Source organism: Tinamus guttatus, unplaced genomic scaffold (assembly GCF_059628265.1).
Source record: "Tinamus guttatus ecotype Peru unplaced genomic scaffold, ASM5962826v1 Tinamus_guttatus_pri_ptg000466l, whole genome shotgun sequence".
Classification (NCBI taxonomy): Eukaryota; Metazoa; Chordata; class Aves; order Tinamiformes; family Tinamidae; genus Tinamus; species Tinamus guttatus.
Genome location: NW_028289000.1, coordinates 513,026 through 525,116, shown reverse-complemented (window position 1 = coordinate 525,116; position 12,091 = coordinate 513,026). Strand labels below are relative to the sequence as shown.

Below are 12,091 nucleotides of genomic sequence, written 5' to 3'. Positions count from 1 at the left end.
GCCTAGTTATCTCAGGCGTTCAGCACACTACACAGGACTAATTTTTCTGTTGGGCTTGCACCTTTCGGAAGTGGTTTAGAAAGTGGCAAATTAAATTTAGTACAAAGCTGAAGAGCAAAAGAAAGCTTTGTGAGGAGGTGTAAGAAACATTAGCTCCATTTGTGATTCACTCCAGAGCATCCTTTTAGTGTTAAAGAGGAAAGAAAAAAGTCATAGACGACATGATAGAATCGTATTAGAACAAACTGAAGAGCATCAGCTCTAGGATAGGACGTAGCAACTGTTTGGTACTAGACAGCAACGTTCAGGAGCAGGACAGAGACATGGAGGAGACTATTCTAGTTGCTAAGACTGTCAAAGCAGAGTCAGGCTGGCAGAAAGTAGTAAGTGGCATAGAAGCTAGCTAGGATAAACAAACCCATTCTTATAAAACAATGTGACTGTGCTTTCTCAAGGAGTCAAGTGGTCAGATCACCAACCCTCAGCCTGCCTGAATGAGTTACAGCTCTTCTACTATATGCTGAAGCTTTGGCTTTTTGCTGGCATGTGGGAGCTGAGTCAAATCATCTGATGCTGTTTGCCTGCTGTGTCAATCAGGAGTAGCTGAGTTCCTGTTGAATGAGGAAAAGCTGAAAGATGCAGCCATATAGAGAGGCCTGTAGGATGTTAAGCCTGATAACACACCTGCTGCTTCCTTCTATCACCCCTGGCAGTGAGCAGAGGTGCTGTGAGTGAGAAGGGTACTTTGGGCTCTCTTCACCCCTTCCTAGTGCTAGTTTTCGGGCAGCTTTATTGCATCCTCCTTGCAGAAGCAAGGAGCTGATGAACATTCCTTGTCTGAGTCAGGTCGCCTTTGTTCCCGTTGAGCATCTGATGACCTGATGCATTGGGGGGACCAAGGAATGTCTTCAAAACCTTTTATAAAACCTGGAAATATCCTCTAGAGATGATTGAATGTATTGGAGCTGCTCCATAGCCTGTCCTGTGGTGGGACAGGCTCTATTGGAGCAGTAGTGGGAGTATAATGAGTATGTAAATAAGCCCTCTGCTGTATGTCAGCTTGCTCTGGGTATGAACTGGGACTAATATACTCACCACGTATCTTTGGGATGCTCTGGCAGGCAGCCTGATGCTAGGTGAGGGCTTGGAGTAACCTGGCATTAAATTTGTTAAATATATTACCCAAGAGTATGAAACAAATCAGCCATGGGGTTTGTCCATGGATCAGGTATCATGATTTTCCGTCAAGAAAATGAAGGAAATCCATCACAAAGACAGTGAAAGCCAAGCAATGAGGGAGATGTCAGCTGATAAAGGGCAGCATGATATTAAATCATCCCTCACCTTTCACTCTTTCACTGATTTTATTCTTTGTTGCCAAGTTACCAGGTATCTGCCTTGCTCACATATATATTCCCTCACCCCACTCACCCCATGTCAATTCTGGTTGCTGTCAGGTTATTTTTGAGCAGGCTACCAGTGGCTGGACCATAACTGGAGGCTCAAATCTCATGAGTGCCAGAGGAAAGGACAGCAAAAACTGCAACCTGGGTTTGAGGTATGCGAGGATGGCAGGATAGGTCAAGATAGCCCTCAGGTTCCTGTGTTAGTGGGCCACAAAAGTCAAGTAGTCTGTTCTTCTGTCAGAACAGGTTGCTGAGGTTGTTTGCCTTTGGTTAGTGCTGCTCCAAGGATCCAGCTCTCCACCAGATCGCTCTCTGTCCTCGCCAGGTTGTTGTCCTGCCTGCACTCCAGTCTCCTGAGCTGCAGGGCCAGCTTGGCCAAGGGCAGGATCTGTCTGATTCCTTTCTGCACCTCCGAAAGTCGCTGGGATTTCAAGTATCTCCAGCGTGCCGTGGCCCTCTAACGTAGCACTGAGGCTGTAGGGCTGTGGGGGACAGCACGACATAGAGATCGCAGGGTCCAAGTCACCAAAGAGCTTCTGGGAATGGGTGAGTGGATGAGAGACTTGTCTGACCTTCAGGCTGTAAGCAAAGTTTGCAGAACTGGTAGGGAGAAGTGAGTCATTTAAAACTCTGAGCATGGTTTAACACTGGAGATACAGTAATAGCCGTGGACTTGCACTGTGCTATGCTTATAGAGCAGCCGTGCAGAGTCTCAGTCAGGAGCTGCAGGTTTTTTGGAAGGTGGAATATATTTGCGTGATTCATAGATGGAGGCTCTGCAGGTCTGGATGCAGCTGAGCTGGATTCCTCCTCTGGCTGTTCAAGAGTTAGGCATCAAAGCTGCTCATTTAAGACAGATATTTTCTGCAAGTGTAACACAGCCGAGTTATAGCCATTATTACCTATACACCAAACATTGAGGCCCTGTTGTTACCATGACAGTAATTTAGATATGTTCTTATTGAATATAAAGTATCTGACAGAGGTTGCAAGGTTCATCAGATCCCAGCGCAAAGGTAACTGGGCATCTGTTTAACGTGAGTGCTCCTCTCTGGGGGGTACTGACTTATCAAAACTACTGTCTGTGCACCGTGAGGAAGTTTGCTGTGAACATCTGGCTGTCATATCTACAATCAGACTGTCTGTCGCTTTGGTGCTGGGTGTCCAGGTTTCCTCTGACAGTTATTGATGGCAGCTCATAAATCCCCATGCTGCAAGGAATTGCTTTGCTGAGCAGGGGAAGCTTCATTTGGAGGGTGGTATATATCCTCCTGCACTTCTCTGGGCTGAGCAGGAGGGTTTACAGGGACCATAAATAAAACTGCCATTAGGATCATTGGTAACTGCCCAGCTCTCTATTCTCCCCAGGGATCTGGAGTTCTGCTGCGGGGAGTAAAGGAGAGTTCTTAAAATTTCCTCAGTTTGGCTGTTTTTACTTTCCTTTTTCCTTTTCCTTTCCCTGTCTGTGCTTCTCCATTCTCAGGTTTCCTGCTCTCAGAGCTTGATTTATGTCCCTCCAAGAAAGCAGCTACATATTGTTCCTAGGGACTGTGTAGCAAGAGGACTGAAATGCCCTTTCTCATTATCTGAATGCTTATTAGCAGCAAGGACAAAGGTGTCTGCCTTGATTTGCAAGCAGCAAAGACCTGCAGGTCCCCGCTTTGTTTCTAAGTGTCCTGCAGAAGGTGTCTTAGAGAAGCGACTTTATTGTCAGGAGGTTCCAGTCCCTCTTCGAGGTCATGCCCCACCGTGGAAACTCTTTTTGAGGCTGCAGATCAGTGGTTGGAAGCCCCTGCTCCGTAGTTGCTGAGCTGCTCCTGGGTGGATGTGGTGGGGAAGCAAACAAGGGGCACTAACCGCCCTGCTCCAGCACGGCCGCCTCGGGGCACCTCAAAGCAGGGAGGGCAGCACTAGGTCTGTCACAAGTGACATCCAGGGCTGGCAGGAGAGAGGGGGTTACCCACAGTGGGAGCCTCACTGATTTCTTCTTTGATCTGCCTTTTGTTCTGGAGCAGTCCTGGATGCCACAACAAACCCAAGCAGATGTCCCGGCACAGAGCACTGCACTGGCGAGGTGCTGCATGCTGTGTTCCCATCAAAGCAATGCTCTCTGCTTTCAGGACCATGAGCAAATTGTTATAGTTCCTGCAAATTCACTGGATTGTGAAGTGTTATGTTCTGGGAAGAGTCACTGCCTTGCTGTGTAACTGGAGATAAAAGCAGCATGGGTGCTGCTATGGTTTTGAGTGAGGAATCAGGGGCCAGAGGCATGGAAACAGGCTGGCCCTGTGAGCATTTAATAACATTTGTCCACCACGTGATGAATGATAAGCAGGCATCAGCCCCATCCAAACCACCTGTTTGCACCAGCTGCCCGACAGCATCAGGGTGGTCACCTCCGTCTGGGTGCTCCTGAGTGAACCCATGCCCTGAGAAGAAAGGTGGCACTTGCTCTTGCCGCCCTCCCACTCCAGTGCTGACCCAAGGCCTTGTTGTGGGCCGCTCAGGATGCTGCAGCTTCCTGGCACGTTGATCACAGAATCACAGAATGGTTGAGGTTGGAAGGGACCTCTACAGATCATCTAGTCCACCCCGCTGCTCCAGCAGGGACACCTAGAGCACGTGACATAGTGCGGCATCCAGGCAGATTTTGAAGATCTCCAGAGGAGACTCCACAACCTCTCTAGCAGCCTGTCCCTGTGCTTTGTCACCCTCATAGTGAAGAAGTTCTTCCTCATATGGAGGTGGAACTTCCTGTGTTCCAACTTACACCCATTACCCCTTGTCCTGTCACCACAGAGAAGAGCCTCCACACACGCATGGACTCAGGTGACAGCTCTCTGTGTCATATAACTGGAGTGGGCTGGTGGCATTAGGTAGGGAAGGTCATTTCTCACAGTACATTCAGCTGGAGGTAGCACAGAGCCACTTTCTCTTGCTCCAAGTTTCTGGGGTCTATCACCAGGTTGCCTACAGCACTGGGCATCGCTGAGTGGGACTGGGACGGTGGTGCCAGGTTGGAGCTGCTGGCAGTAGGAGGAAAGGGGCAAGCAGGGAGCAGTGCTCAGCTTGTGAGACCTATGAGGTTGTCTTCACCTGTAAGCAGCAATCTGCAGGCTCAGGGGTGAGGGCCACATGGGCTGTGATGTGGAGAGAAGGTGTGAACTCCTGGTGAGTCTCTGGGATGGGACATCCACCTGCAGCCTATTCCTTAATCCTTTTGCCCTAGGATGTAGACCAGCAGGGCAACTCGTTGGATGAGGAGCCTCAAAGAGACGTGGGATTTCAGTCATCCTTTGCTTGGGCAGAAAGCCCTGCCCCAAGCCCCAGGCAGATCTTCAGCCAATGCTGATCCCCATGCCATTCTGCTACTTTACAGTACCATGAGGCTGCTCCAAGTGTTGTGGTAAGCCTGGGACCTGCTTGAGGATTTTCCCAAATTGCCAACAGCATTGCTGGTCTGACCCCATTTCCCTGTCCCCTAATCATGTCTGTGAGCCTCTAAATCAAAACCTCTGAAGTCCTTCCTAGAACTTGTGGCCCACCCCTCCATCTGGAGCATCTGCCAGCTGATATGAGGCTGATGTTTCCAGCTGAAGAACTGAAATAGCTTGTTCTTTTCCATGATTCCCTTGGCAGAAGAAAACAAGGCCATTTGTTTAGAAGCTCATAAAAGAGGAGCTTTATAGTGGAGCATTCATAAACTCGTTTGCGTTTGACCTTCTCCGCATTGCTGATGGTCTTGAGTTTTTGTCCAGGCATTGTGCTTGTCTGGGCTGTCAGTGGCATTTTTGAAAAACAGCCTCACCCAGAATAATTTGCGTTGCTCAGTGCTCATAAGCTAATGGTGCAGACAATGCCGCCTTTGCTTCGCTGCAGCCTGGCTGTGGTGTAAAGGTGCGATGCATTGACAGCCTTGTAAAACAGCAATTGCTCCTGAGAAGGAGCATGGCTGCTAATTCCATGTTGTCTTTTTTTTTCCCTCTTAATTAATTGATACTACTCAAGAAATGGGCATTTCTCAGGCTCTCAGGTTAGTATGTATTGATCTTGTGTCACTGGGGAGAAGAATCATGCCCTTAAATTAGGGAAAATATATTCTATGAAGTCAGGCAATTAAATCTTCAGTGTGTGTGGGTCATGGAGGGCTGAAAGGTTTAAAAGAGAGTTTGTTCTGTTTCAGAGACATAACACCTCAGGCACAGTGTGCAAACTAGGATAGCTGCCTTTTACACGTAGAGATAGCAAATTGGGAATGCCTTGGCCGGAGAGTGGGACCTCAGATTTCAGGTGTAGATTCAGAATTTGGTCCTGGAAATTGATATTTTAGGTGGATGAAACTCACTTGTTTTCCACCTATGCATTTAACATCTGGGGAGGGAAGAGTTCTCCAAACTGTGGCTGTGGCTGAGGCTTTGAACTCCAGTCTGGAATTACAAGATGTCAGGGATATCTGTCCATTTCCCAAGCTCTTCCTTGTCTTAAAGTCTGTTATTTTTGCTTTGGTCTGATTTTGTCTTTCTTGCATCTGTAGAACTTTAGCATGGGTTCGCAGCCCAGACTAAGGATATTACAAACTGCTGGACATGGAGCCCTACAGAGATCCACCAGCACGTGAGACCACCTGGGGCACGTGTCCGTGCAGGCTGCCCAGTTCTGTTATGAGCAGCTTCAGAAAAGAACACCAACTTCCTGGTGTGTGATAGGAAAGTACATGTATCCAGTTGTTACAAAATCTTCCATGTTCTTTGAAATACATTTTTATTGGGTACTGCAGTCCGATTTAAAGTAATTCCTAGATTCAAATTGTGGGCATGGCACAATGTTGAAATAAATATGTCTCATCCGGTTCTGAAGTGGTGGTAAACAAGACACAGCTGGCAGGAGATATGCAACTAGTTTGGTCCTAATTTTTCTCATATTCCCACTGTACTTGTCAGCATAAAATATTTCCTTTTTTGTTTATTTTTCTGAAGACAAAAAAAAGGGAAAAGAAACATAAGGCTGAAAATCTCCGTAGTGGAATCTAAGTGAGACACCAGGATGCCAGAGACTGCTCACATCAGCACCAGAGAAGACAGGAACATCATGTTTTATTAGCCTTTGCAAGCTGTATCAATGACGAGAGTTAATTGCAATTATTGGGAGATAATGTTAGCACATTTGCTTGTGTAGCTACCATCATTCCCATTGGAGTCAGGTGAAATGAGCGCTGTTCTAGTGCCACAGGTCTGCAGTCCACTCCAGTGGGAATCCCAGGCTGCACTCCATGCTTGCCTTTGCTGGTCAGTTCTCCTTTACCCGGCATTTGTGTCAACGCTGCAGAAGGACATCTGTGTAGGCACAGTGTTCACGGCAGCAGGGCTGGTGTTGGCTGCCCACACCAAGCTGTTCTGTGTTGTACATTTCATTCCTCTGTGGTTCCCTCCCTTCACTCTCGTGGCATCCTCCCAATCATATTGTCTGCATTCCCGTCATTTTGTCTCTGATTACTGATTCGACTCTTATTATTATTAAAACCTAACATGTTGGAAATATATGCAATCAAGTGTAATTAGTATTTTCGACAGCATTCCTAGCTTTGTGCATCTGTCTCTGTTAGACTGTAATTTAACACCTGGTTGTCCCATTATTTGCAATATGGGGAAGGGAGGTTAAGGTGTCTGAGGTGAGTGGTGCTGCCTCTGAGCCCTTTCCGGAGCCTTTCCAGACCCTTGGGAAGAGCTTGCAGCTGCAGTGGGGGCCAGGCTCTCACCCGTGAGGCCCTGCAGGATGGGCAGTGTCCCTCAAACCAGCAGAGAGCCTCTGCCCATCCACTGCTTTAAAAAATGACAAGGCCGCTGAGTGCAGGTGGTAATTCTGTCCTGAAGCTGGCTTTCCACAGGACCTTTTCTTTCTGTGGTTTCTCCAAGCATTGTTCTTCTGCAGAGAAAGTGTCGCCTGATTAATCCCCTTTGTGTTCTTTGCCTTTGTTCCTCAGGCCCATGTGTTCGATCTGAGTGTTAATAAGTATGAAGCTATATGCACCCAAGTAGTGGTGGCCAAGAAGAAAAACAAGATAACCCATGTCCGCTTTAACCCTGTCTACCCTGTCGTCATCATTGGAGATGACCGAGGCCATGTTACCTGCCTGAAGCTTTCTCCCAACCTGCGCAGGATGCCCAAGGTAAGGATGACCAGCAATCCTCTGACTGAGGCACTTCATCACAGCAAGTCTCATGTTGCCTCCTTGCTGTCACTTCTTCTGTACAACGAGCTTGGCAAAGCTCCCCTTCAATGCAAGCCACTTCACATTACTCCAAGCCTTTCAAGTAGAATGTCTGGGTTGCCAGGTTCCTGCCCTCTGTTTACCCAAGTAAGAAGGCTCAGTTCCCTTCTAAGCAGGTCCACGCGATGGTGGAAAGAGGGTTTGCGGTTTGTGGGACTTGTTGTCCTGAGGCGGGGGGTTGTGAGAAGGCACTTTATCACTGTACTCCAGGCAAGCCCACAAGCTCTACAGAGGTTCATATTTTTCCAAAGCTCACATCTTTTCTGAACTTGGGTTTTATTTGCAAAACTCCTTGGAACCAGTTAAAGAGGTCCTGACCCCTCCCAAGTCCTCCTATGTAGCCCATGCTGCATGTCCTTTGTGCTGCTGAATCATCAGTTTGTCCCCTGACCACTGTGCATCACCCCTTCATACTCATGAGAAGACATGGGATCTTCATCTCAAATGACAGGGTTGAGATGCACAAGCCCTTTTCTCTTTTTCCATGTGGCCTTACAGATCAGTCATGCAGGATGCTGACCTCCCCTCAGATTCCTTTATTAGACTTTCTTTCTGGGCTTCAGCCAGCTGTGAGCTATATTCCTGTAAAAGGTAACCCCCTTTCTAAGCCCATATAATTCTCTTATCTGGTTGTTATATTTAATGGACCATTTTCAGTTTCAGGCTCTTTAGAATTGATCCAAGAAAGCAATTGCTCAGGATGATCGCATCTTATATGTACATCCCCAAAGGCTTTATATACTCTGCTAGCCCTCTGTTTTAAGCCTGGTCTTGGGCCAGAAACTAATCACCCAGGTGTCAATCCAGAATGTTTTGATGGATTTTAAACAAGTTCCTTCAGCCGGACACTGCTGGAAATGAAAATCTACCCTGTGCTAAGAGAGTATAGAAAACACAGGAGCATGGCAATCTGTGTGGGGATGGGGTGTGGGAGCCATGGAGGAGACTGTCCTATACACATCAGACTTTTATTTCCATCGAAACCCAAGTCCAGGACCATCAGAGCTCTCAAGGTTGCCATCCCTCTGGCTCTGGTCAAGTTTCCTCATTAATTTATGAGTCCTTCCTGGTCATGTGTCAGCTACCGGGTCTGTCAGTGGCCTTGGTTTCACGAGGATTTCCCAGTGGGGACTGGCCACACACACTGCTTTACTCTACACTGAAAGCAGGCAGCTGGGCAGTTAGCACTGTGTGAAAATACTGCACAATGGGTCAGAAGGAATTTGAATGTCTACTATGTGTAGGTATGAATGTTGTTATTTCTCAAAATCATGTCCTTTTGCTAACCTGTTTCGGAGTTGAATTGCATGTTGTTGACTAGGCTGTTTAATCTGACCCATGAGTTCAGGAATAGCACAATCACTGTTGACCTTAAATGAAAAGGTAGCATATCCCAAACAATGTATAAACTGGATAGAAATTATGAACTCTGCTGCTCTGATGTTATTAAGCTGTCTTCTACTTGCTTGGCTAGGTTTGAAGGGACACTGAACACTGAATTAAATATTTCCTCCACGTGTAGAGGAGGAGGAGGAGGGGTGTTTAAGCATGGCTGCTGATGTGTGCACATTCCCTGGCTAAAGCTGGCTTTTTCTAAAAGTGACAAGGACCCTAAAGCCAGGTGACAAGCAGTGGCAGCAGCACTTCAGTTCAGGCCCAGTCAGCCCAGCCGCCGTTTTGTACCATGAGCAGACAGATGAGCGGGGTTGCTGATCCCTCCGATCCGCTCATGTGGCACCAGCAGCACCAAATGATGGCAACAGATCCAGAACCCTTTTTGTATCTGTCTTAGTACCTGGATACCACAGTGTGGCTTCTCTGGTACTTGATCACTGCAGGGGCCTTGGGAGAAACCTGCTCGAGCCCCAGGAGGAGAAGCTGCAGCTGGTGCTTCCAGAGGTAGCGGCTTTCTCTGCTCACCCTGATGTCTGTGCTCTCTGGTGATATTTCTAATGGCCCTTTCGGAAAGGAGAAGGTGACTTTTGTTAGAGGCTTGGCAGAACTCAGTGTGCTGATGTGACATGGCAGCCGGGTGCCTCGTCTGGGTCTCATGTCCCTCTGTTTGCTGATAGTGTCAAAGGGGTTTGGCAGCGAAGTTTCCCTGCCAGCTTCCCACACAACTGGGGCAGCTGCTCCTGACAGATATGACTAGCAGACTAATCAGCCTGTGGAGAGAGCTCTTAATAGCCACATGTCACTCCAAACCTGCTTTCTTCCCCTAAAAATAGATGCAGTGCTGTCTGCTCCGTGTTCTGTAGATTTCCGTGGCAGTAGCTGGGGTTCCCAGAGAGGACTCACCAACGAGAGACTTAGCTATCTTCCCACTGGGATTTCAGACATTCTGAACTTATTTTGGCTTATCTATTAGTTAAAGTCAGTGCAGTGGATTAGCGGATATAAGGAGGATGGTTTCTCATCAGACCTTGGTTTATTCCTGTGTTTGTGTCCTTGAGAGATAGCAGGGGAAATTCATAGAATGCTTAAGGTTGGAAGGGACCTCTAGAGATCATCTAGTCCAACCCCCCTGCACACACAGGGTCACCTAGAGCACATGGCACAGGACTGCGTCCAAGCGGGTTTTGAAGATCTCCAGAGAAGGAGACTCCACAACCTCTCTGGGCAGCCTGTTCCAGTGCTCTGTCACCCTCACGGTTGGTCTGCAGCTTAATTAATTCACGTCTGTAAAACACTTTGGGATCTTTCAGAAGAGTTGGTTAACACTTGAGATTTTTTCAGTCAGTAGCATTGGTGCAGCTCCATTTATGAGCACTTTGCAGATCTATAAGCCAAAGGGGAAACTTTTTGAAAGTTCTCACGTTGTTTTTTCAGAAGTGACTTTCTCCAAGACAGATAGTAAAAGCTTCAAAACCAGGCTAAGGTCCCATCAGCTCCTCATGAGCTTTGGCTTTTCAATTCATTCAGTGGCACATGGGAAAAGGTGTCTTCCATGAGCACCCCAGTCTTCAGAGGCAGCTGGGGACAGAGATTGCGCACTGGGATTGAGGGCACATCTGTGTGCAGGGGGCAAATGTAGATCCCTCTACACAGGCCTGTTGGCTCTGCCTCGTGGCAGAGGATTTGCCATCCAAGTGTCCCCAGCCTGGTCCTGCACTGGGAGTGCTTCCCGTCTCCCCTACACACAACCTGCAGCTTGGGGTTCCCCCATGGGGAGCACTGGTGAAATTGGTTTGGATCTTCTGCTTGGAGCTCAAAACTTATGTAGAAAAGCTTGCATTATTTTTCAATGAAGCAGTAAGAGCAAATAGTTCTGCTGTCACGCTAGCCACTTTTGGACTCCACATTCTCCTTAAATACTGTTGGGCAGGAATTGCTTAACTAATGAAATACTGCTCTTAATTTGCAATAACCTTGGCGGCTGAGTTCACCTGAGAGAAGCATTGCTGTAAGAAGAATGAGTTTGAGGCAGAGCTGTTTAATTAGCAAACCTTTCTGGCTTCTTTTCGTTTGGGGGTTGGAGGAAATTAAAGCTTTTTGTCATCGCAGTCGGAAGAATGTAGCTGCTCATGGACTTTGGTTTGTTTTTTAAAAAACGTCTAGAGTCGCCTGGCACAGGCTCAGTCGATGCCAGAGGCAAACAGGAGACAATCAAAATAATGTGCAGAGTTTTTAGAGGTGTAACAGTTGGGAGGGCACGGTGGAGCAGCAGCAGAAATGAAAGCAGGTCAGAGAAAAGTTATAATGAAGCATTTGTTTAGGCTAAGAAAAAAGCATTTGTTGAGCGTTGGCCTGTACCCAGGCTCGCAGCCAGGGAGGTAGCTGGCCTCCTGGTCTGATCATTATCTTGAGGATCTCTGTTTCTGTCACTGGTTTCTTTATATGCAAGTCACTTCTCTCTGTGTCCCTCCGGGACAATCAAGTTACTTCCCAGAGAGTAAATCTTTAGTGACAGGATCTAGCTGTGCCTCAGGCCCTTTGTGGCTGGGCACTAGGGTCTGGGAGGGATCAGGCGGGATTCAAGCGGGCTGGATTGGGTGATGCTGAGGTTTTCAGGAGGTGAAGATGGGAAGACGGGTTGGGGAGGATTGATGAAAGTGTAGGAAGATTTAGGGAGCCATTAGGACAGGGGCTCAAGTCTATTTTCCAATCTACCTCTCCCTCACTGCTTTCTTCGCAGTTTTCTGGGCCCAAAGACACCCGCTCCTCTTGCACCTCAACAGGGCCCACAGCACTCAATACTTTTTGGACAAAGGATCCTCTTTTTGTCCCTGTCTCTACACTGCTTCAAGAGGATGCAGCTCAGGTCCAGAGCTGTCACTGAGCAAGGACAGTGTGAATACAGGGTCTGGTGCAACCAGCTTGCTGTGTGCTTGATCCTGAGCCTCACTGCTGTGTAGCCATGTGCTGCTGGCATGAAAGGTGATGGGACAAAGAGTTAAGGACCATGAGTTTAGGTTTT

General features: G+C 47.7%; 1 protein-coding gene across 1 annotated transcript in view; it reads left to right on the top strand.

Annotated features, from left to right (window-relative positions):
• LOC104578084 (dynein axonemal intermediate chain 1-like) overlaps positions 1-12,091 on the top strand; it is a 77,563-nt gene that overhangs the window by 41,159 nt on the left and 24,313 nt on the right. The window contains exon 7 of the mRNA XM_088532700.1: positions 7,387-7,572. Coding sequence (XP_088388826.1) covers positions 7,387-7,572 — 186 coding nt within the window. The remainder of the gene's footprint in view (positions 1-7,386; positions 7,573-12,091) is intronic.